General features: G+C 40.1%; 1 protein-coding gene across 11 annotated transcripts in view; it reads right to left on the bottom strand.

Annotated features, from left to right (window-relative positions):
* Positions 1–24,235, bottom strand: part of ppfia2 (PTPRF interacting protein alpha 2) — a 126,613-nt gene that overhangs the window by 10,853 nt on the left and 91,525 nt on the right. For 10 of the 11 annotated variants that reach the window (XM_081604176.1, XM_081604175.1, XM_081604179.1 and 7 more), the window contains 18 exons: positions 21,346–21,447; positions 18,211–18,375; positions 17,533–17,607; positions 13,137–13,247; positions 11,608–11,829; positions 10,229–10,375; positions 8,133–8,267; positions 7,490–7,573; positions 6,010–6,141; positions 5,861–5,923; positions 5,604–5,695; positions 4,767–4,899; positions 4,008–4,225; positions 3,144–3,384; positions 2,040–2,069; positions 1,786–1,916; positions 1,517–1,698; positions 798–888 (listed from right to left, as the gene is read on the bottom strand). In XM_081604176.1, coding sequence (XP_081460302.1) covers positions 798–888; positions 1,517–1,698; positions 1,786–1,916; positions 2,040–2,069; positions 3,144–3,384; positions 4,008–4,225; positions 4,767–4,899; positions 5,604–5,695; positions 5,861–5,923; positions 6,010–6,141; positions 7,490–7,573; positions 8,133–8,267; positions 10,229–10,375; positions 11,608–11,829; positions 13,137–13,247; positions 17,533–17,607; positions 18,211–18,375; positions 21,346–21,447 — 2,354 coding nt within the window. Of the gene's footprint in view, positions 1–797; positions 889–1,516; positions 1,699–1,785; positions 1,917–2,039; positions 2,070–3,143; positions 3,385–4,007; positions 4,226–4,766; positions 4,900–5,603; positions 5,696–5,860; positions 5,924–6,009; positions 6,142–7,489; positions 7,574–7,920; positions 8,011–8,132; positions 8,268–10,228; positions 10,376–11,607; positions 11,830–13,136; positions 13,248–17,532; positions 17,608–18,210; positions 18,376–21,345; positions 21,448–24,235 lie in introns of all 11 variants that reach the window. The other variant, XM_081604184.1, reaches the window with a different exon arrangement.

Below are 24,235 nucleotides of genomic sequence, written 5' to 3'. Positions count from 1 at the left end.
GCTCCCAACTTCCATGGCCTTGCATTCAAATGCTCAGTTACATTCAGGTACTTTTTGAAGGAAAAATACACAACTAGTCCACAATGACACCACAGCGTTTAGTTTGATCGATCAAGATGCTGAAATGGAAAGAAAGTGCAGGCAGCTTGTAATGGCATGCAGTGTGGAGGAGGCACCAAGATGCAGGGTGGTGGCGAGGCCCGGGTCCCGGACGCCGCTATGGAGAAGTCGGTGCAGTGGAAGGAAAACAGCACATTTGTCATACAACAACCACTTTATATTGACCAACTACATGGGAGGCAAAGTTATTTGTCATGACAACTCGATGTGCACTTCGAGCAAATGACATTCATCATTTGGCACCGGAGCATGGCAAATGCACACACACACACACACACACAATCACACGCATACTGCATATTGTGTACACTCTGAAGTGTAATGTATGAGTGCTGGGTTGGGAAAGCCGCCTATAGCTTCCAAATTGACAGAGCACCTCTGTGGGATTAATTGGCTTTTCAAGCTGGATCTGACTCTGACTCTGTGTTTGAACACAGCAACACTGATATCCGCTCCTGGACACTGATCCGGTTTCTGCCGTCTACCGACTCTGTTCTCAGCGTCGGATTTACTATTTCATACAGTGAAGTGAGTGCTGCAGGATCAGGTAAATGCTGGAAACGGAGGCCGGCTGTGTTTTAAAGAATGGACTTGACTGTACAAGTTGCAGGAAGTGTGTTTTCAGAAGAGACTGTGTCACGTTTTAACACATTTCTAATTACAACTCATGATCTTACTTCTTTTTCAATCTGCGGTCCTTCTCAGCCTGAGTTCCCAGCTTGCCCACCCCCGTGTCCTGGCCCGACGCGTCTAGGTCCATCATTGTGGCTGATGAAAAAGGAGAAACAGTAAATTTTAGCTTTCTTTTTTAATGTCATGCACAAAAATTAAGATTTTATATAGGCAAACAAAGATATGTTGTCTCATTTCCTGTGCAAGACGTTCACCATCTGTGAGAGTGATTTATAGCTTTAATCATTCCTGTTAGCCTCGCATGGTGCCCGTTAAGCAACGTGTTAAAGACAGAAGCTGACTTCAATTTTCTGTACAATTACTATAATTTAAAAAGTTTGCCATGCAGTTCAGTTGTGGCTCATTTAATTTTGATGTTGACATTTAAAGGACTTGGGTTTATTTGGATTTTTGGGTAAAACGAACTAAAAAGAATCCCAATCACCACCATTCAGTAAAATGTCAAAGAAGGACCAAAGGACATTAAAGTAAGGCTTTTCCTTTTCTATTTTTGCACATATTTTAATTAAAATAGTGATTCACTTCTATTTCATAATTTCTAAACACAGGTTCAAACTGTGCAAAAAAACCCCAAAAAACTTTAGCACTATCAGAAACTGTAGCACTTAAATATTTATTATTATTCACACTTTTTTCTTCTTCTAGGTTTGAAAAACTTTAATACTTTCTAAATTCTACCCATAATTCTGAAAGCACCACTGACCTTGTGGATCTACCATGACCTGTCTGTGTGCTAGATGTGCCAGTCGGCCTTTTTCCTTTTTGCCGAACAAGCGTCCGATGGAGGATTTGATCCCTTTCTTCTTCGGCTGTTTGTGCAGGGAGTCTTGGCTGCTGGCTACGCTACTCAGGGCACTGGCTTCAGCCTCCAGAGAAGCCACAATCCTGAGGGCAAAAATGTAAATGGACAATGCTGGCGAGAAAGAGAGGTTTACGAGTCTATTTTTATAAATATTTGAGCAGAAAGTGTACCCTCGTGCATCGTTGTGCGAGGAGGCTGGCAGTGTGTGCGTCATTCGTACGGTGCGCGGCGTCGGAGGAGGCGACGTCTCGCATTTGATGGTGGCCTTGTCCTCTCGGCCATCCTCCTCCACGGCTGCTATCTGAGGGACGAGGTCAAAGGGGAGCAACATGAATCAGGAATATCCGACTGCCAGCAAGCCAACAGTTCCTTCATGGAGCCGTTACAGCATTAAGTGTAAATACGTTTATCATGCTGCCTGTACCTTTCTCCTGTGTTTCCTCAAATCACTGGGCTGCAGAATGGAGAGATAAAAAAAAGATGGTAATATTGACGTGTCAGTATGCATGTGTGTGAAAACAAGGATGAAACGGTAAACGGCATATAAAAAGGTTGGGACTGAATATAAACATCATGCACTAGTAGAAACCTATGAGCCGTTGCCAAACGTCTGTTCAGACAAACCAGTTATTTGATCAGCCACATCAAAGCCTTTAAAAGAAATGCATTTACACATCATAACCTTGTGGTGGATTTGCATTAAATTCTTATTTTTAGAACCATTTATTCCTCTTGGTCTCATCTGGACTGTTAGAGCCTTCAGTCAGTGTCTCTTCCTAAAGGAACTGCAAACAAAAAATTGTTTTAAATTGTGTGATTTTCATCGTGGTTGTTCCTGATATGTGACCAGCCAGTTGTAAACTCAAAAATAGCATTTTTTTTTTTTTTAAATCACCCTATATGCTGAGTGATTTCACCTACAACATTCTTTAGTCCCTACGTTAGCACTGAGGGATTCTTTTTAGCACCAATGGTTGAAGTAACTGCTACAGTTGCTGTTTCTGATGGAAGATAAATGTACCTCACTCAGCTGATGGTCAAATATTTGAACAGAAAGTGATCAGGACTTCACCAGTTATCCACACGGAGAATATTTGTTTAAATCACATTCATTGTGGTTTTGCTGGGGATGCGAGTGGATTTTTAATGAGATCAACTACATACTATTACCACTGCATGAACTATCTGCAGCATCTTCAGTGCTTGGAGAAGAAAAGCGTTTTGCTTTCAAGCTGCTACTGCGCCTCACAAAAGTTTTTTGAAAAGTCCTCCAAACTTCTTCACACAGTTTTGTAAAGTCGTTGAGGGTCAGAGCAACTAGATTTACTCACATCTTCTGTAATTTCATGAGGAAAATCTACAAACACACAGGAAACCTCAGCTAAAATCACATTTTTGTCAATATACTTGGCTATGAGTCAACGGGATCATTTTAAAACACGAAGATTAGACATCTAACGTGTCCTCAGTTTTCCAGAAAAAAAAAAAAAAGGATACGTGTGATACGGTGCGACACTTTGCATCTTACCAGAGTCATCACTCCCATGCGCTCCATGTCCCGTGCCGGGCTTCTAGGGTCCAGTTTAGGGGTGGAGTGGCCGCTGGGTGGGGAAGAGGAGGCCAGGGAGGAGGCGGTGGCTGAGGCAGTGATGGAGGCTCCATGGTGGTGCATACGGGCCAGGTTAAGACCTTCCAGGCTGACGCTGGCCACCCGGTTCTCAATCTCCTCCGCTCGCAGCTCTGTTGACTCCTTCTCCTCCTGGATCAGCCTGAACCAAGAACGATTTGGAGCGCATTTATTGTGCTGTAAATGTTGTGTAGCAGAGAACTTAAAGCGGTTTTAGCTGGTAATAACAGCCCCTGTTGTGGTAAATTGTGGACATTTAAAGGGCTCAATGCCAAGAGAGCGAGATTGTTCCAGAATTTACTGTTACGTTCTGGTCTTCAGGGTGTGCTTCGGAAAAAATCCTCTGCACAAAAGCCCCGGAATACCTTCAGACTGAAGCGAACTAATTAAGGGCTAAACGTCAGGTAATCCATTTGAAGTATATCCAGGATCTAATTCTGTAATTAGCTGAGAGGAAAACTCAGAGGATTCATGATCATTACATTCAGTCAGACTAAAATGAAGTGGCTGCAGAAGGAATGCTGATCCGTTTCTGTTGGAGTGAATGCAAATCAGCTACAAGCTTATTGACACTCCTTGAAATAAAGTGAAGTTGTGCTTCAGGTAATGAATACTGATCAGCACATTTTTTATTACAGCACCAGGAACTAAGAGGCGTGAAGTTTCTGGTGTCGTTTTCAGGGACAGAACAAAAAATAATTAGCTACATACAAATATAAAAAGTGTAATGGAGCAGAATTTCAGCATAATTCTCGTGTGAGGTACCGTATCTCCTTGTTGATGGCGTCCAGCTGCTCTTGGAGCATCATGGCCAGCGTTTGTGCATCGGAGTGGCCGCTGGGGGAGAGAAGGTCCATGGAGCTGAACAGCGTCTCCCTGTCGTCGTCGTCGATGTCCGACATCTCGGTGTCGCTCTCGAAGTGGTGGCCTCCCAGAACGCCGAGCTGCTGCGAGCGCCATTCGTGCTCGCCAAGCGATTTGGCCTGCACATGGAAACAAAATCATTTCTAAAAATAAAAAATAAAAAACACATTTTCTTGGGAAAAGGTTAAGTGAGTTCCGCTTAAAATGATTCACACCACTGGCAGCTTCAGGTTTATTTTCTTCAAGGAAAAAGGTGTTTGATATTTAATGAGGGACAAGTTGTTAATTTGCAAGAAAATGAATAAAGGTATAATATTAAATATTTAGAAATTTGTAAGAAGAAATGTCAAATTTTATCAGAAAAATCTCTTTACTAAGAAATGTCTGATTTAATAATGTCAGAGAATCTTAGTTTTTCTGTTTTTTCCTTCTAGTTTATGACAGAAAATCCAAGTTTTTCTTGGGATTGTGGAAAATTTATCTCTTCTTCCATGGAAATATATTTTTTTCTTTCACCTACAAAGACCCTAATGTTCTGTCTCAAATGAACAAGTATGTACAGGAAATGAACTTCCTGTGCATACTGTATATTTTCATTTGATGTTTTTTTTTTTACCTAAAGCAAACAGCTGCAGGTGAACTGCAGTGAATGCGTCTCACCTTTGTTTCCCGTAGACCCACTCGCCCCCTTCTCGGCCGGCGGATGACTTTGGCTGAGCGGTAATGGTCCGACTGGGTTTCCGCCAGAGATCCCAACGAGAAACGAAGCTCAGCTGATGTGTCGAGATGAGACCTAAAACGCACATTTAAATCAAGCATCAACTTCTCTGCGTTGTTCCCCTAAAACCAAACCAACTTGTGTTTAAGGTGAATCACGTCTGGACTTGTTTTCTGTCTTTAGACCAATCACTAAACAAGGAATTGTCTGAGCGGTGAGGTGGAAAATGAAGGATGAGAGACGGAAAATGTTCAGCTAAGCAAGCAGCAAACCAATCACAGCCTCCCTCAAGCAGAATGAATGTTCATGGTCTGTGCCTTTAAATTGTCTATGGCCTGGATTAGCACTGCTGATGTAAACACACCAGTGTTCTAATATTTAAAGTTCATGGTGCATAAAAGAAATATCTGCAGAAATACCAGAAAATCAGTGAAAGCAGCATTTCCAACTGTGGTGTAACAGAGCGAATCAGATGCTTCCAATAAACAGAAATAATTTAATATCTTCACACTAACTGCAGATTTAGCCTATTATTGCATTTTACAATAAACACATCCTGTACAAACCTTGACGAAATGCTCCATCTGCATGTTTTCTTACAATAGTCAACATATTTATAACTTTTTTTAATACGTGCCTAAACCAAAGACATCAGAATTTGCATTTTCAGCCACAACATGCAACACTTTAGATCACATGTGCATGTTTCACTGTAAGAGAAATGACAGGGTAGCGTGTGTGTCAGGCTCAACGTACAGGGACTCAAACTAGCAACCTACCGAGACAGCGTGGGTTCTGTGAGGGAGCCTGCCCTCAGTCTGTACTGGTCAAGCTCTGATCTCAGCTTCTCGATCTCCTCTGCCAGCTGAGACTGGACAAAACAAATCATCATCGTCAATGAGCTACAATGTTTTTCAGGAAAAATAGAAAACTACGTTAAATTCCTAGTCAAACAGACGCAAAAGTCTTACAACTTTCTATTTCATTTTTATTTCTGCTAAGCTTATTTTTTCTGACTGAAATCAAGATGACATACTTTTTCATGTATAGACTCTTCATACTGTTTTCTGTATCCATCCGAGTCCTGAATTAACATGTTCTGCAAAGATGAGAACAAACGGCAACGTTCAGTCACTGAGAACCGACATGACCGAGTCTCCGCTCTGCTGCCCTCCGTCTGCAGACCTTCTCCTCCAGAGCTGCCATTCTCTCCTTCAGGTGAAGCTGGAGGCGCTCGTTGGACTCAGTGAGGAGTCGATCCACCGTGTCCGAAAGTCGCTTGTTGTGCTCTTCGTTCATCTTTTCTCTCTGTCGTGCCTGGATGGTAAAACACAGCAAGGACCAAACTGAGCTGAGTCACTTGTAAATGACAGAATATGGTGCTAAAAATGTAACGGTGATTGTTTTTGTAAGAGTTTAATTGTTCTGACCTCTTCTAATTAATATTATATATTTATTAGATAATAATAGCTGAATGTCGTGGAAAACGTACAAAAAGGTTGCAGTTTGCTGGCATGTTTCACTTTGTAGGGGATAAATGAAGAATAAATGAACTAATCATGCAACTTCATTCTTCAACTACTTATAAACCCAGTTAAAAAAAAAGCAACATTTTTTTGGAAATATTCACTTTTAAACCTTTTTATAACTTTTCATGTGCTCTTCTCGGAGTAAAAAAAAATATGACTTTATACTTTTGATGTGAAGATTCTATTTTTAATACTTTTCTAAAAATCATTTTACACTCAAGTTCCATAGAAATGCTTGTTTTGTGCTTTTTTTTATATTTTTGTATCATCTGCTGATCTCTGTGTTTAATTTTCACTCCATGTCAATTATCTCTTAGCAGCAGGTGTGACAAAGACATTTAATCATAAAAATCATCTTTAAAAAGGTCAACTCATTAAAATACCCATCTTATGATTTTTAATAACTAAAAGAAAGGACAGCAACAATGACATTTAAAGTTTGATTAAATCTAAATAAACTAATTCAACTTGTGTGATGGTCTAGCTATATTCTGGTTAGACCAACAAACCTTACTTTATGCAGATGTGGATAAATTTAAAGGTATTCCATGAAGATTAATCTACTAAACAAAACAACATTCGACCCAATTTATTTTTATTTATTTAATTTGTTTTTGGAGAGTTGTATCTTGGCTTCACGGAGTCTCCATAGCAACTATTAGACATTGTCCACATATCAACAATTGTCCTTTTCTATCCTATTGTCGTAACGATAATATAACTCCAGAAAACTACAAATTTGTTCTTACTTCTTAAGATGGTAAATATGTTAAAAATGTGATTTTTCAGAATATTTTAGTTAAAGACATTTTTTACACATATGTACTAAGAGTGAGAAAAAAGTGGATAGCACTCTATACATGTTCAGTTTTCACTTATTCAAATGGTGTTAAAAGGGAGAAAAAAGGCAGCAAATTGTGACAGCGTAACAGAAATGCTGTGAAGATTTGAATCCTAAAATAAATTTGACATGGCTGGATGATTTGTGAGCACTATTCCTTCAGCAGAGCGTGTGAACCACACATTTGGTCAGGCTTCAGCAGTGATAAATCCCAAAAATGTGTCATCGGTTGTTGTCACATCAAACTGGCTGCCTGGTTAATGTTGCCTGGCACGACTCCTCCGCAGTGACTCACCCTGAGCAGCTCCTGGTTTTTCTCCTCCAACTGGCACTCCAAGTGCCTCATTCGCTCCTCGATGCTCCCGTGACGCTCCTCCGCCTGCAGATGGATTAAAACATAGAGGGGACAGAAAGAAGGGCCACAATAATGGGCCTGTTTGAGAGCAGGAAGGGCAGCAGGAAAAAGAAAAAAGCAGAGACGGCTACAGAAGCAAAGCCCTGAACCAGAAAGTGAGAAACAGGTGTAGTTTAGAAAGCACAGCTATGGAGAGCAATCTGAAAGGAAGAGTGAAAGGGGAAAAGATCACAACCACAATGAAAAGGAGGAGAGCCTCTCCAGCGCAGCAAAGTGAGAGCTCCAGCTGGGCGTGCCATGCAGCCAGAGCAGAATCCCAGTAACCGGCCGCTACTAAACAATGTCCACTACAATGTTCCCCGCGGGTCTACCTTCCTAAGAATGGAGTTCATGTCTTCAAGCTTAGCTTCCATAATAAAGTGATAATCATCAGGGGAGGCGGAGGAGGAGCTGGAGTCGGACTATGCGGCCGAGGAAGAGGAGAAGGAACACGTTGAAATGTCATGGCGTGACACGCGGCGGCACAGGAGCATCCAGAGGTCAGGGTGTCTGAGGGGATGTGCGTACCGGTTTGCATCCCTACCTTGGTGAGGGCGGCTATCCTCTGGGCAAGTTCTGCCTCCACCTCCGGCAGCGTCTCCGCCTTCCTCATGGTCTGCTGCAGCTTCTGCTCGGCCAGCTCCAGCCTCTCCTGCAGCTGCCGGTTCTTCTCCTCCATCTGGACACAAACAGCAACACCAGGATTCACATGAGCGCCACCGTTTGTTTCAGTCGGTGTTTATTAGCTGCGCATGCTGAGTCCTGGTGAATCCATCGGGTCTGCACGGCCTCGACGAGGAATTCATTGTCACGTTACAACCACAAATGATTAACGTCCCTCAACAGGTTTTAAAAATTACAATTACAGCTCAATTGGAGAGCGTCTATATATTAATCTCCAAGGTTTGCCAGTAATTTTCAAGTTTCTGTACGTCAGGACTTTGACTAGACCATTCAAACATGAGTAGGATTGTAAGAATTTCCACAATTTTAACCTGCCGACTTGTCTGATGTGATACTTTTGTAAACAATAAATAAACACGAATCTGTCTTCTTTCACTTAACAGCTACTTTATGTATGAATACTTCTGCACCGTGTCTAAAAAGAGTAATGTGAAACTCCAGATCTCAGCTCAAACACAGTCAAATTTTAAGAGATTAAAAATCTATTATTTAAAAAGTTGGTTTCCAATCGACATTGAAGCAGTTTTGTTTCCATCCGCTGTCCATTTAATCTATTTATTTTCATTAAATCATTTAAATATTCCTAATCTTCTGGCCAACAAAAGGTGAAACAAAAAAACCCTCAATCTCCATTTTCTCTTCACTTTATCACCAGCACTGCATTGCTGCTAAAAAACAAAAAACAAAAAAACAAAAGTCATCCTTTGTTGGAAAAAAGCAGCAACTCTGCATTTGCCAATGACAGTTTCCAGCTAGCAGGTACTAACCACAGAAATGAAGCTCGGTGTTGCTGAGTGACATTTCTCCCTGATGTGTGTCGAGACTTTTGTCCTTGCTCTTTATGGAGCGCTGAGCAGCGTTACTTTGCTTTCAGTGACAGAAGCTTTGATCCCATAAGCATCAAGCCTGGCAGCTCAACATGCAATCATTTGACTGGAGTGGGCCAAGAATGTGCCGTTTTCTGTGTCAGTGATATTTTCAGTTTTGAGGTCACACTGGGGAATCATGGCCGTCTGCTTTTGGTTTGTAACTTGCTCCTGCGTGTATTTTTGGCCGTTTTGCTTGCTGTATCTTCTCATGGCTTCATCTTTCTGGAGCCACGGCCGAGTCTGCGTTCCATCAAAACCTTATCTTCAAACATCAGTGGGTATCCTGAGCTTCATCTGCTGCCAACAGGACAAATGGACTCAATGCACAGCCTGTGATGGAGGGAGGCAGCAGGAGCTCAAAGTACTGAAGCTTCATGGTACCTAAAGACAAAGTGTCAGTAGTTCTGATGTCTAAAATGCTGTTTAAACCCCAAAACTAAAAATCTAAAATATTAAAGTTTTCAGATGCTTTGTCATGATTAAATCTGATGTAGGTATTCTCAATAATTATATAACTAAATGTGATTAAAATGGAGTGAAGTAAAACTAATTTGAGCTGCTGCATACAGTTTGCACATTAACACCTAAAGGCAGAATAACGAGCAGTCAAGCATGCAGGAAACACTGGAAAGAGTGAGAGTCAGCTGGTCCAGTACTGTGCACTCACAGGTATAAAAAAAAGCTATTTTTTGATGAGACCTGTGAAAGATTTTCATTATTGCAAACCAGCATTTCCAGCAAAAAGAGAAATGTTATTCTTTTTCCCCATCCTTGTTTCATTAGGATGAAGAAACACAGCAGGGAATCCAAACCTCCATTTAGTATCGCCTGACTTTAAGTACTTCAACACTTTGATGATTTCTGACTTTGAAAACTTTGGATTAGTTTTATCATTCTGTAGTGATCAGACTTGTTATTAGACACGCGCACTGCTCCAGATTGCTCAGTAATGATCTGACACAATGTCAAGAAACCTTTTAACGGTCCAGCCTCAGGGGAGAATCCAACATGCAAAACCAGGAGAACCTCATCGTAAACTGGCTTCAGAGTCTACCGCCATCTTTGAGTTATTAACCATCAAGCCTACCTGTCTAAGGAATGCTTCTTTGTTGGCCAACTCATTCTCCAGCTTGTCGTTGATGTCGTGCACAGACGTGGCTTCTCGCTGCGCGCTCAGGTAGCGCTTCTCCAGCGTGACGATGCGTTCCTCCATGTCCTCCTTCTGGCACATGACCTGCGCACAATCATCAGTTAGAACAGTCCAGATCCTGGTGTTGATTTTATTTACTTCTGTGTTAAATCAGAACTTTAGTTGTTGCTTATGTTTTCTGCATGTATAGAATGCATTAAGATACACAACGAAATGTACTTTTATAGAGTAAAATAAAAAAGGAACATTTGTGCAGGATTCTCAAAAGCTGCACAAAATGAGTTGAGAAGCTACAAAAAGCAAAAAGTGACTTCTGCATGAGCGAAGGACAAAGCCAGTCAGACTCCAAAGAGAAGGAATATTTCTGAAGACAGAGAGACACAGATGTGCTTCACAGTGACAGAACTACCACAAAAACTATGAGAGTTAATTTCCTGCAGAAAGAACTGCAGGAGACGAGAAAAGCTTATGTTGTTTTCCCAACTAAGCATCAAGAAATAGTCATCCTGCAAGGGTGGATAAATACTGCAGCTCTGAGAGACGACAGATAACGGTGATAACAAGCCGTCTTTCCAATAAGGCTGCAATAAATGCCTCAGCCTGCATTGTTAGCAATCAATAGTAATTTCAGTCGTGGTTCAAAGGGGTATCAGCCTATACGCATACGCACAGTGAACAAGTACGCAGCTGTGCTATTGTGCTGTCGGCTATTGGAAAATTATTGTCTTCATATTCTTTGCTGTATCTTGTAGTGTGCTGAATATTTACGAGCCAGCATTTAACATGTTAGAAATGTAGACATTTTTAAGGAGGTATGCAGATATTTAGAGATTGAGATTAAAACCAGATGAATACATAAACTTTCTCATTGTCAAAATGGCCAAACTTACTTATGTTTGCTAAATACCATAGGAGAAAATTATTATAAAGCATTTTAGCATAGATGTGCACATTCAAAGTGGCTTTAAACCATTTGGGAAAGACTTTATGATGGACTTATGGCTTATAAAGCAACATCTGCAACATTTAAGTACCTTAAAATGCTACATCAGATCAGTCCACGAGGAATAGGCCACATTTTCAGCGAACTATGTATTCGAATAAATTTTCAAACTGGGCTAACAGAGAGAAACTTTAGTTTGACTTAATTTCAAAAATGTCCATTTATTCAGGGCATGGACACATTGGATTTGAAATGCCAGCTTTTTCACACCACTGCAAGGATTCTTTCATGTCTTTTTCCTCCCCAACTTAGAAATATGCACATTTCCCTCTCTTCTCTGCATGCATACGAGTGAATGTGTATGTGCTTTTACTTCTTTGATGTCTCTCTGGTACTTGTTGTTCATCTCCTCTGACTTGATGAGGTCTTTGCGGGCTGTCTCCAGCTCCTGCTCCACCTCGGACACCCTGGAGGACAGAGAGGACATGCGCTCCTTCATCTGGGCCAGCTCGTAGTTCTGCTTCTCCAGCAGATCCTGCAGCTCCACCACCTGGCTCGCCTCGCGGGCCGACTCCAGAGAGCCGTTCGACAGGCGCTGAGAGGGAGACACAACATGTGCGAGGTCAACATAGGAAAGAAAAGCTTTCCATAGAAACTATAGGTGACATTTTCCAACCTTTTTTTATTTTAGGTGTTTTAGTGCATAGCCGCAAAGCATACAGTCTTTACAAAATTTAGTTAGCTTACAAAGTAAAGTCAAATTTTAGAGATTGCCTCTTCAGATAAAGGTTACTAGCAGAAAGTGTATAAAATTCCCCATCCATTGGCTGAAACGTCTATATATGCGTCTATCTCTCATAAAAGTTTATTTTTACCTCATAGCAATAACGATTTGGTAGACAAAATAAGGAATAGGAATGAGAACAGAAAACAAAAAGCATTAACAATTTCTAAAACTAAAAGAAAGCATGACCTTTCCTGCCCTTGACCTCCTCCTACCTGCCACATTAAGGCCACAGCCATGTATATTTTACACCACAGGACAGGCTGTCACTCCCAGCTAATGGTGTTTGCAGCAGCGTCTCTGTCAGTCCTTGTGACTGCAGCGACGCTGAATGACTAAACCTCTCCATCACCGCAAGGTTAAAACTTTGCCTACGTCGCTTCACATGAGGAACACGCAGCCAAACATTAACATGCAGAAAACAGCCTGTGTTTATATTCCTTTATTTTATCTCCTCAGAACAGAGCAGATGATAACAGTCTTCTCATTACCTCTCGCCTCAGCGTGCGCGCTCTTCCTCCCTCTACTCTCCACACTCTATTCTCCTCCCCCAAGCTGCAGCCTGCAGAGGACCAGCCGAGCAGCAGCCTTCCCATTGATCTAACCAACTATCCAGCTGTCTATCTGCATGGAAATATTTTTTTTAGCATCAGATATGAGGTTTAAAGTTCTGATGATGCCGATATAAAACAAAATCGGTGCGGCGTTGTGGAACAAGATGCAGTTCCATGAGTTTTAAAGTTTTTATTCCAAATTGATGGTACAGTCAGTAAAGAAAGGTAGAATGATCAAGTGTATTTCCTTGACCAAGATGTCAAATGAAGTCACGTTACATCTCAAAATTTAATTCATAGCCCTCCTGATGAATGCAGGAGAATTTGGACGAGTGTCAATAGTTTCCATCGACTGCTTGGTGCATGAAGAAGTTCCTGTCAGCTGCCTGAAACAAGATGACCAGCCTTTCTTAAAAGAAATACAAATTTGGCTCTTAAGGGAATATATTTGCATGTCATTGTTGGATTTTGAAATCTTCTTTATTCCCTTTAAATAAATGTCTCAGTACATTAAATAGTTTATTTTTATTTAAAGCCAGAAAGCTGAGCTCTGGTGATGCTCACCTTGCCGTGGAGCTTTTGTTGCGCTTCGCTGCCCTCCAGTAGGTCATCGCCTCCTTCACCGGACGCGACTTTCCTCTGAAGGTGAGCGTTTTGCTCTCGTAAGGCCACAATCTGTACGATCGTAAACACAGGTATACATTTAAAATGTACATTATTCACGGAGCCAATGGTGGACAATGTTTAAAATGAAGCTAGAAGTCTCATAAAATCACAGTAATTATGACCTTCAGCAGTTAAATATGACCAGCAATAATGTTTACATTCAGCTTTACAGTGACACAAGATCTGCTGTGGCTACAAAGTGCTTCTTTATCTTTCAAACTAAATCCTTTAAAATTACCTCCAGACTCAAACTCGGATCTCTAAAAGCAGAGCTGAAGTAAATACCCGAGTCCAGAGTCCTCTGCATTAGTATTTACTTTAGATCAGCTTTTTAAAAGCGTTTTTCCTTGTGATTTTATTTAATTCTCCTTCTAACAGCAATGTAAGGCCACAGATTGGAGGATAGTCTTCTCAAGGTAAACAGAAAAACCTCCTTTCAGGGAGGAGGAGTCGAGTTAATGCTGAAATTGAACACAGCTGGATTTCCTGGCTCATTACTAGCTGCGTCTGTACTGAAGTCTAAAAGTCTGAGGAGCTTCTGCTGCTTTTTATCTTTTAATATCCTGTCATTAAACAGCAAGCGATCGTTCTGTGGTTTACACAGGAGAGGAATTTCTTCAATTTCTTTTACTGAACTTTATAAATGAGGAGGAAAACTTCATCAGTGAGAAGGCAGGAAAACTTTAAGAAGAGAAAGATTGAAGAAAGAAAGAAAAAGATGGGAGAAGCAAAAAATTGGTGAAAGAAGGGAAGGATAAAATAAAGGAAATATTTGAAGGAATAAGAGAAAGAAAGATGATTAGAGAAGGGATGAAATGATGGAAAGATCAAAGTGATTTGCCGTGTTGCATAAGTCGTCCGTATCTCTGATCATTTCCTGCTTGTGCTTCTTGCTCTGCTTTAACCCCCAGCATCCTCCTTACAGCAAAGGTCACAGAAGCACTTCAGCTACAAAAGGCTCACATTATTTAACTATAATCCCTCTGCAAGCAAAGAAGCAGCTCCAACAACAATCCCGTAGACGTGCAGGGAGGATGTTAAAGCTCCATCAGGCTCTCGGTTCTCAGAAGCTTTCAGCGGGCTTTAACCTGAACTCTGCTTTCTCTGGTTTTTCTTTGAGGATTTCCCAGGATTGCTAATGTTTCGCTTTAAACACGTCATCCTGCGTGAAAGCACAATGATCTTTTACAGAAACAAGGTCTTGTTTAGAGTGATATATTTTTGCTTTAGAGGATAATCAATGACACAAACGACAAAAGAATTGTTTACACGATCCAGACACCGACTTCTGCCGCTAAATAAGACTATGAAACGACCTCCTTGCTTTCGTACAACGAGGGTTAAAACACCACAGAGCATTTCTGTTCATTAATTTTAATGAGGTCAGAGCCGCGTCTCTGGACGTTTCCTCTTCTATCCCGAGATCGTCTGCAGTTTTTCCACCTCAGAGATCAAACACCAACGCCACCCCTGACATGAAAGCCCAACAAATAATGAATGGAGTGCCGCGCATACATCATCCCCAGCTCAGAAATAACAGAAACGACAAGTTCAGATGAACAGGCTGCTGCCCTTTAGTTCTTCTCAATGTTGTTGATTCGTCTCTATTAGAAAGTAGTAAGAACGAAAGAAAGGGACAATATGATGTTCCTTGTCTGTTTTTACAACAATTTTGTTATGAGAAATGTCCAACGTAGAGTGATGAAGGAGAAATTGAATTATTAGGAGTGAAGGGTGATTTTGATTTTCTGCAAAGCAATTTACTGAATTGAAGAAGATTGAATCCATCCAGTAGCATGGAGGTTCGGTGCAGTCTACTTAAATTACAATCAGTCACAAATGGGGGAAAAATAACCCCAATTTCTTTCCTCATACAAAAACATTTTCCTTGAAGCCATTTCTGCTCTGATTTCCTGCACTATATTTGGGTTTATTTTAAAGGTAGCACAGTGGAAATAAATCCGATTGCATGTATGGATGTGCACTAAATATTCCAATATCAAACTTGGATTTCACATATGATACGAGTGTTTTGATAAACGTCTGTCTTGTTTTCAACAGCAGGTTGTGAAAATGAAGGCTAAATATTCAGATATTCAACAATTTCCATATTCAGATGGCATTTGTGCTTGCAGTGCTCAACTCTAATCAGATCTCCCCATGTAAGTGGGACTAACAAGATTATATGACTTCAAACGTGTTGAATCCTCTGCAGGATCTGGTTTCATGTTGAGGTTAAAATACTGATTTTTTATTTTTTCCCAAGCAGTGTTACCTACTGCTTAGATTTATTATTAATCAATGGTTTTTCAAAGCCTCATCATAGTAAAAAGGAGACCAAAAAATGTGCAGATCTGACGCAGATGACCCAGACAAATAAACTTGTTACCGGAAATGGCACAAAATAAGGCATTCATTCTCCTAAAATGCCAGTTTTTTTAGGGTATTTTATCCATAAGAAACTTTAAAGATGAAACTGAATGTTTTTGGAATTAAAAAAAAAAAGTCCAAAATAAGATATCGATATTAACATAACATTTGAGGGTGTCTGTCCGCTCAGAAAGAACCTAAAAAACAATTAAAAACCACAATATGTTTCCTTAAAAATACTAAAACATGCTCTGCAGGAGTCAGACCTGTACAGCATTAAAGAGAATTAGCCAGCTTTGCAACAAAATTTTAAATAAATAAAGTCTCAGCTGTCCGTCTGTGAGCAGAAGACAATGTCCGCCATAATTTTGTCAACTAAGAACAATGAGAATCCTACAAAGAATACTGTCATCCTTTGTTAAAGTCTCACTTTAACAAACAAAAACAATTCTAAACATGTCATGTAACTTTTCAACTGTTAAACTCATTTCCTTAATTGCGTTTTTAAATAGATTCCAACACATCCAGTATAACGTTTGATTTGATAGAAGCGAATTAGAATCCCTTGCAGTAATCAGTGTGTGGCCACTTGAGCACCTGTGACTGCACAAGGTCAAAGTGTGCAGATTTCATCAGAGTTGTGAAAACGCCTGCAGGGAAATGGGACTCATACAAGACCTTCCATCCAAAATCAATTACCAGTTTGCTTGCTCACGCCTCCCTGGAGCCCCTGAAGTGAGACGTTTCTATTCAGCAACGCCAGTTTGAGCGTCTGTGTGCCGCCTGTAGGCCCGATCGCTCATCTGCCCACAGCTGGCGCGCGTTGTTAACCGTATATAAGGGGGAAGCTCGCGGATGTACTGCTGAGGCTTTCTAACCTTGGCTCAGTGGTGTGAGAATTTCTAATGGCGCTACATTTCCTACCGCTGTGTCTGTCGGTGCCTCAAATGCTCCGTAAAAATCAAGTTTCTTCTAGGAGAGAAGGAAAAATAAAAACTTTAAAAACTACAGGCTTGTCAAATTACTCTCACTTCTTCAGAAAAGAATCTTTGATTTTGCAGCCAAATAGCTCACACCATCTCCTCTTAAACACTTTTCATTTCAGCTAAGATTGTGGTCTCCATACTTTTTCAGTTTTCGCTAAAGACACACCAGCACACTCATTAGCACACATCTCTGGCCACAGTCGGCATCGACATTCGTTGCTTTTTTTTCGTTTATATTCTCCTCTTTGCGCCTTCCAACCAAATCCCTGTCAGGATGTGACAACCACAAAAAGTCCAAGAGTTCCTCCTTTTTGTGTCGTGACTGGTGACAGACTGGGAGGCGGCAGCCAGTCTGCAGCCTGGGAGGACGGCTGCTGGTGTGGAACATGAAGCTCGTCAGCAACTTTGATCTGAAAACAGTGAGCGTTCTTCTGCAACCTCTGAGTTTTAGTGAAAAAATTATAATTTTATAGCAGGATATACATTGCTGTAAAAATGTGTGAGGCGTTTGTGCTCAAATAAACCTCTGAGAACTTCACAAAACACAGAGTTATGGTGAAATGAAATGCTTTCTGCAACTGGCTGCACTGGATTTTATTTTAGAGGAATATGATTGAAGTATATTGTGTTTTGCAGCTTTTTAGTTGTAAAATCAAATTAAAACTTTTACTGTCTTCTTCACAGATACTTGTGTTTGTCTTTCACCTGAAATCCCAGAGATGCATTGACTTGTAACTTGACAAAATGTAGAAATTTCCATTTCTAGGATTTCTTGTACTAGAGAAAATCAACCAGCAGAAAGTCTTAACTGAGGTAAATACACTGGCCTGGGGCTCATTATCCATTCAAACATTCAGCAAATCAGTGAACATGTATTTAAGTAAGTATGTTTAAATATTAGCACAGCTGTTATTTTATATAAGCTCACAGTTTGTTACCTCCTGGTTGGCTGCTGTGAGCTCCTCCTCCAAGGCAGAGACTCTCTCCAGGGACACTCGGAGTCTCTCTCTGACCTGAAAATATGAAAAGACAAAACAATATTTACGTCAATGTTCATTTAAATTTCAATCTAACACGGCAGGAGATAAATTATTTTTTTCTCTGCTTACGGCTGTACAATAACACTTAAATGTGTTTTGGAGTCACAAAAGGAACCCTGATTGAGTCTAAAAGTAATTTTTCCTTCAATATATCTCCCACCTTCTTCTTGTTCTTAACTTTTCAACAATCTCAGAGGAGTAAACCCTGAATTAAAAACTTTTAAGTTGGGAATATGCCCAGTATCCCAAGACAATTTCACCACCCAAAACATCAGGCCTCAACAGATGAGAGCGTTTAGGGGTCAGGCTGAAAGCTGGCCTCCCTGTGGATCACAAAGGGGGGAATAGAGGGTAAAAGCAGCAATCTAACTATGGAAAACAAACAGTGCCAACAATGCTCAAGTCAGATAGTCTCAAAGCATTGTTTTGAACTGTAATCAACATATAAATTCTATTAAAATATATAAAGAACCCATATTGTTTCACAGTATTCTGCATTCATTTACAAACATACAAAAATATACTTTTTTTCCTCCAACAGAAGTGAAAATAATAGACGGCTGGTGACAGATGTACCTTCTCATCGAGTGCTTTGTGGTGTTCAAATAGGGACTTAAGTGCTTTGAGGACTTCAACCTCACTGGAGACCCCTGAGGGGGACTGAGCTTGCCGCTTGACCACCGTCATTCGAAGTGACCGTTCGTGTCTGGACACCAGGCATTCCAGATGTTCCAGAAGTAACTGGGAAAATCACAAGATTATTGGTTAAAAACAGGGAAAAGCTTCAAACGGCTGCTGAACAGACGACCAACAAAACCTTAGCAGACACACATCCCACACATTAAAAGATACTTTCAAGCTTCACCACTTTCTTTATGAAACTGTTACATTAATACCACTCTTCGTTGTAGATTCGTGTAGAGAATATAGCATAAAAACAAAAATGTAAACGGTGCAAAGCGACTTATTCAAGATCGTCACCTGCAAAAACACGGATATCTATGCAAAGGTTAGAAAAATCTTTGTTTCCAGTGGAAAGTAAAAGGAAGTAATTGTATTTAACCATAAACCCAGGAGTCTCAGTGGTGAACTTTTCATAATTAGTACATCAAGAATATTTTAAATCAGTGGTTCTTAACCTTTTTTGAGGTACCGAACCCCCCCCAGTTGCATATGCGCATTCACCGAACCCTTCTTATTCCAATCCCCCCCGACACACAAAATACTTTGCGGTATTCTGATTTAGTAATGTAATTATATTAGCTGTGTAACCACCCTCACACCACTAGAGGCAGTACCAACCCCGAAAAGATGCGACTAAGGAGCAGATTTAGACTATAGAATTTGGTAAAAACTGTGAGCTTTGCTGAAGTAAATAAAGACACAAGTTCAAATCCATGCTGAGAGTGGAGCTCCTTCAATCAGTGCTCCTTCGCAGCTCTGATTGGCTAAGCAATGTAACATGATCCTCTGATTGGCTAAGCAATGTAACGTGATCCTCTGCAGCAAGTGATGGCAAAGCGTGGCGTCATCACGACTTTACACAAGTGTGTCTTTACCTCCGCGGCAGAGGCTCCGCCGTACCCCTGAGACCGACTCACCGAACCCCTGGGGTTCGATCGAACCCAGGTTAAGAACCACTGGTTTAAATATTTCCAATTCGACATTAGTTTCTACTGTGGCTAAGAGAGGAAACTTTTATTGCAAAGGAAAGCAGTTTTGAATTCACACGGGGATGGACTGTCTGCAGCACCATATGCTGCAGAAACCAACTTGCTTTTCTACTAAATCATTCAAATAAATGCTCTGGAAGTAGTATGCATTCTGTTATAGTTTTTAAAAAAATGCAACCAATTTTATTTTACCATTAGAAAAAAATTAAAAACAGTCATTCTCATGTTTCTGAGAAACATAGCCGTCTAAAAATAAAGGCAAATTTAAACCACCTCTCTATCTGAATCATCTCTGTCAGAGCAGCAGCAGCAGCAGCCGTCATGTGCTCCGTATTCCTGCTACGTCAACAGAACAAACACAGTCATGAAGTGTTTACACTGAGCTCCTTCCAGAATTAGAACACACTCTAATCCTGCTCGCTAGATTTTTTGCTTTATTATTTATTGGACACGCTTCATGTCTCCAGACCCGCTCGAGTCCAGCTGTGCGTGCATGTCATTCGATTGGGACACTTATCCCTAACAGTCGATAAAGTTTACATGTCTCCACAGACGACACCCTCAGCCCACTGCCTGTCTGCACACGCTTTTCAAAACTTAATTATGAAATGTAAAACACCTTCAGTGACAAAACCAAGTTTAATTAAAGCTTGCTTAGAAAATCGCTCTTTAGAGAGTTGGAGGCGATAATTAAGCGAGTGTGAAAATGACGTTTTCTGTTTCTTTGCGCCTCTTTTCATGATTTCTCAGTGAGCTGTGCTAAAATAGTCCTTTAGCGGAACAAAAAAAAAAGTGAAAACTAAATCCGTGCAGAAAAGTAAACCGGTTTTAAGATGAGAATGTTTTTGTTTTTTAAAGTGAACATGCACAACTGTTTGCCTCCCCAAACATTTACAAGTTGGTTCAATTTCCCATGAGAGTATTTGAGCTGGAGCACTCTTCATATTTTCACCACTTCATTCTACTGCTGAGCACTCATATGTGGAGGAAGTGGAAAACTCCCAGGCAGAATGTCAAGAACTACTGACAGTGTAGATGCTTGGTTCAGTACTTTTGCAGACTTACTTCCATTTCTGTTCATCAAAATATGCAGTCAGCCTCCAGGGGCCTTTTTTCTGAGGATCATATTCAAAATTCTGGAGCACGAAGTGAAACATTGTAAATATCAGGAATGTGGGAAAAATCTGTGCGTAATTTAGTCTTTCTTCTGGTTACCTGTCACAAAGGGTGTCCCTCAGGGCTGTGTATTAGGAATACCACTTTTTGACAATTCATATTAATAATGTAGGTCAAGTTGTTTACAATTCACTCCTCCATCTCTATGCTAAATATATACTGCTCAAAAAAATAAAGGGAACACTTAAACAACACAATATAACTCCATGTAAATCAAACTTCTGTGAAATCAAACTGTCCACTTAGGAAGCAACACTGATTGACAATCAATTTCACCTGCTGTTGTGCAAATGGAATAGACAACAGATGGAAATTATTGGCAATTATATTTCATTCATTTAGATGTAGGATGTGTTATTTGAGTGTTCCCTTTATTTTTTTGAGCAGTGTGTTTGTCATGGAAATAAAGTTCTGTTGGTTGGGTTTGAGACAATTCATTCACAATTTTAACATAAAAAATTAAACAAGTCTATATTGTTTCACTCCCCTGCTGCTGGTTTGAAAGGATCCCAACTTTATTTGCATCTTTTGTAAATACAAAGATACTGGGAGTGGTAAGAAGACATTTATTAAACTCTGTGGTTATATCTTTATTTTATTTTCTTGCTTTCATTCTGAGCTTCTGAAAGCAAACCAAGCCATCTGGACAAATTCAAACTGCTACAAGAGCTGCTTATTTGGGTGGGGTAGCCAAAATGTGCACCAAGCAGAAAGAAAAATGCATAAAGAAGAACAAGAAAACAAAACCCAGCTTCATCGTTAACAACAAAACTAATGGAAGAAAACCACATTTATGCAGATTCACTGCTTCTGTCCGATGCAGCACAATTCAAGTTTGATGTAAGATTCAGGCTTTAGATACCCTGGTGTTGTTCCTCTCAGCTTTGAGCTCAGAGATCTCCTCCTCCTTCTCCAGCAGCTGCTCCCTGCAGGCGTTCAGCTCCTTGGTCAGCGCGGCAAACTCCTGCAGAACCACAGAGAAAAGGACGAGATGGGTCAGGATCAGAAGAAATCCATCAGTGAGCTGGAAATGACAGAATCGGTCATAAAGCAGCTTTTTTATTTGTTTCAAATAGATTACGTGAATATTAAAAGATATAGAAAGAATTTGGCTTTGAAAGAGGGGAAGTTTTGAATTTCCAGCTAACGTGTTTGTAGACAGTATACAGGTATAAAGGATGAAGCATTAGTCACGGACTTACTTTAGAACGGCACACACACTGCAAGCCAACAGAAAAATGAAGCAGAAAATTCTGCACTACAACATGAGCAGTGACCGAGATGACTTAGCAGAACCCAAACAGAAAGAAACCCCACTGATCGTGTTTGCAGAGGGAACCTCGTCTCTCTTCCTGCTGCTAATCTCCGTCAGAGTTGAGGAGGCAGCAGTTTAGTGAGAGACGCTTTTACTAACAACTTCCTCCAGCTCCTCTGGAGAGCTTCTACGCTTTTCATTTGAACGCTAGGAGGCATTTTTTCCTCAAGAGCTTTCCGAGTTTACTTTCGGTTTCCTGCTGGTTCACAGAAAGTTGATCATTAAAGATTTAGATGCACACTTTAGCTGAGAATTCCTTAAAAGGAAAACGTATAAACTCAAATTTAGTGCATAGTGCTTGAAAATCCTGCAAGTGTGTTGTCTGTCTTTTGTATTAAAAACATTTTTTTTTATCTAGGTTTTTCTCGCTCGTGTTTGTGAGATCAAACTAAATTAGCAGAACTGAGAATTTGTTGATATGTTTCTACATATTAGACATTAATTCATAACTGTTGATGCAACATATTTGGTTTTTTTTCACTTTTGATATGTGATTAAGTTTCCATTTAATTTAAGCCAGCAGGAACATTTTTAAAGAAAAAAAAAGTCACTTACGATTGGTATTTTTTAACAAATTTAATTTGCAGAGGCGTATGAAATTGATTTACATTATAAACACTTAGCTGAAGCTGCTTAAAACATAAACTGATGAACCAAAGCCTCCTTGCAGAAATACATGTGCTGCAATCATTTAAATAAAAAAAACACCAAAAAAGAATTAAAACGTCTAAGAAAAAATAAACTGCAAAAGATTGTCAGTTTCACGAACTTTGTTTTTAGCTTTATTTGACATTTCTATCAAATGAATATGAAAGATCAATATTAGTTTGAAGCTCCAAATGAAATAAGATGATCAATAACATAATTAATTGAAAATATTTTGTTTTCAGCGTGCAAAAATGCAATTATTTTGTACCATACAAAAAATAAAACCATGTTTTGTTTTATAAAATCCGTTTCTAATCTGTCCTTCAGGAGTCGAGGACAATAACTCGCTGCTGCGCAGAGACTCCAGGGAGCGAACTCATATTATGTCTCTTCTACAAATCCTTGGAGGTCAGACAGTCACAAATCCTCTATGGAAATGACATGAAAGTTTCTTTTGAACCGTTTTAAGTCAAGTGGACGTGATCAGAAGAAAGGCTTCTAGGTCTTTCTTCTGTTTCACATTATCTTCAGTAATGTGAAACTGAAGATACGACTACAAATAGTGTTCCACGTGAATACGAGACGAGCCTCAAGCTGACTAATGGCTTGGAGGATATGAAGCGACACGTGGCGGAGGGATGGAGGATAGTTTATCCCAGAGCTGCTGTCAGGGAGTCATCAACACGGCCACAGAACCGGCGGAGAAAATCTGAAGGTTCTACTGTAACAATTTGTGGTTTTTGCTTTTCAAATGTCTCCTGTGAGTCCAAGCAGTTTATATATATATATATATATATAACACAATCCTTCTTGCAAACTTTACACCCAACATCAAAATGAAAATTATTGAACAGATTTACTCTCTGAGATGTAAATGCACTTATTGCATTTACATACTTGCAAAAGGGAAGTATGTACATTTTTGGTTGACTACATTGTTTTAATAATGATTCTGATTTCAGCCCCAAAGCTATCGAGACAAATTTTATTGCACTCTCACCAACTTTTCGCATGTATGGTTTTACCCACAACAAATGGGTGCAGCTGTCAGCCTTCTTTCCCCCTCTACCCTCTACTGAGCCAAATGAGCGACTGCAACTTGACTGAATGTCCATTAGGAAGGATATCAGAGCAACATTTTAAGCTACGTTATTGTAGTTCAGTTAAAACTTCAGGAGTACACACAAACTGTTCTGTATAGTAAGTGACTTCCAGCTGCTTCCATTCACTCCTCCTGCTTTAAGCAACCATTTTACAACTCACAAGTATGAAGTATTCTGGTGTGCCACTTTAGAAACTGGAACAGAAATCAATTTCTAAAGAACACAGACCAAGAATACAGAGTCAATAGTCACAGCTATTAACTAAAAGTAAAATTTCCCAATATAATAACCCGGAAGATGCAAATGTGTAAAATCAAAACGCTGGAGAGAAAAGAAAATTGAGTCTTCTTTCCAAGTAACTACTCCTTCACACAATAACCATTCAGTTCAGTTCTTTTTTGTTAGAAAGCATGTTAGAAAATCCATCATCAGGTCAGGCTGGACATGACCTACTTTCAGAGTCCACAGACCTAAATCACCAGTTAATTAAATCACAGCAGCACATGAAACGAGTGCAGATTGTTTGGACGAGTTGAACGAAGTTACTTTGGTTTACAAAGTTTATTCTGACCAACCTAACAGCTAACCAAATGTTTGCTTTGTGTAAGGGGAAAAAGTGCAGATGTTGGCCTCTAATGCACACGGCTACATTTAGAGAAAACCAAGTACAACAGAAGCATCGCATC

Source organism: Poecilia reticulata, chromosome 23 (genome assembly GCF_904066995.2).
Source record: "Poecilia reticulata chromosome 23, P_reticulata-male-v2, whole genome shotgun sequence".
Taxonomy (NCBI): Eukaryota; Metazoa; Chordata; class Actinopteri; order Cyprinodontiformes; family Poeciliidae; genus Poecilia; species Poecilia reticulata.
The sequence above is the reverse complement of the archived record's forward strand: the minus strand, read 5'-3'. Positions and strand labels throughout refer to the sequence as shown.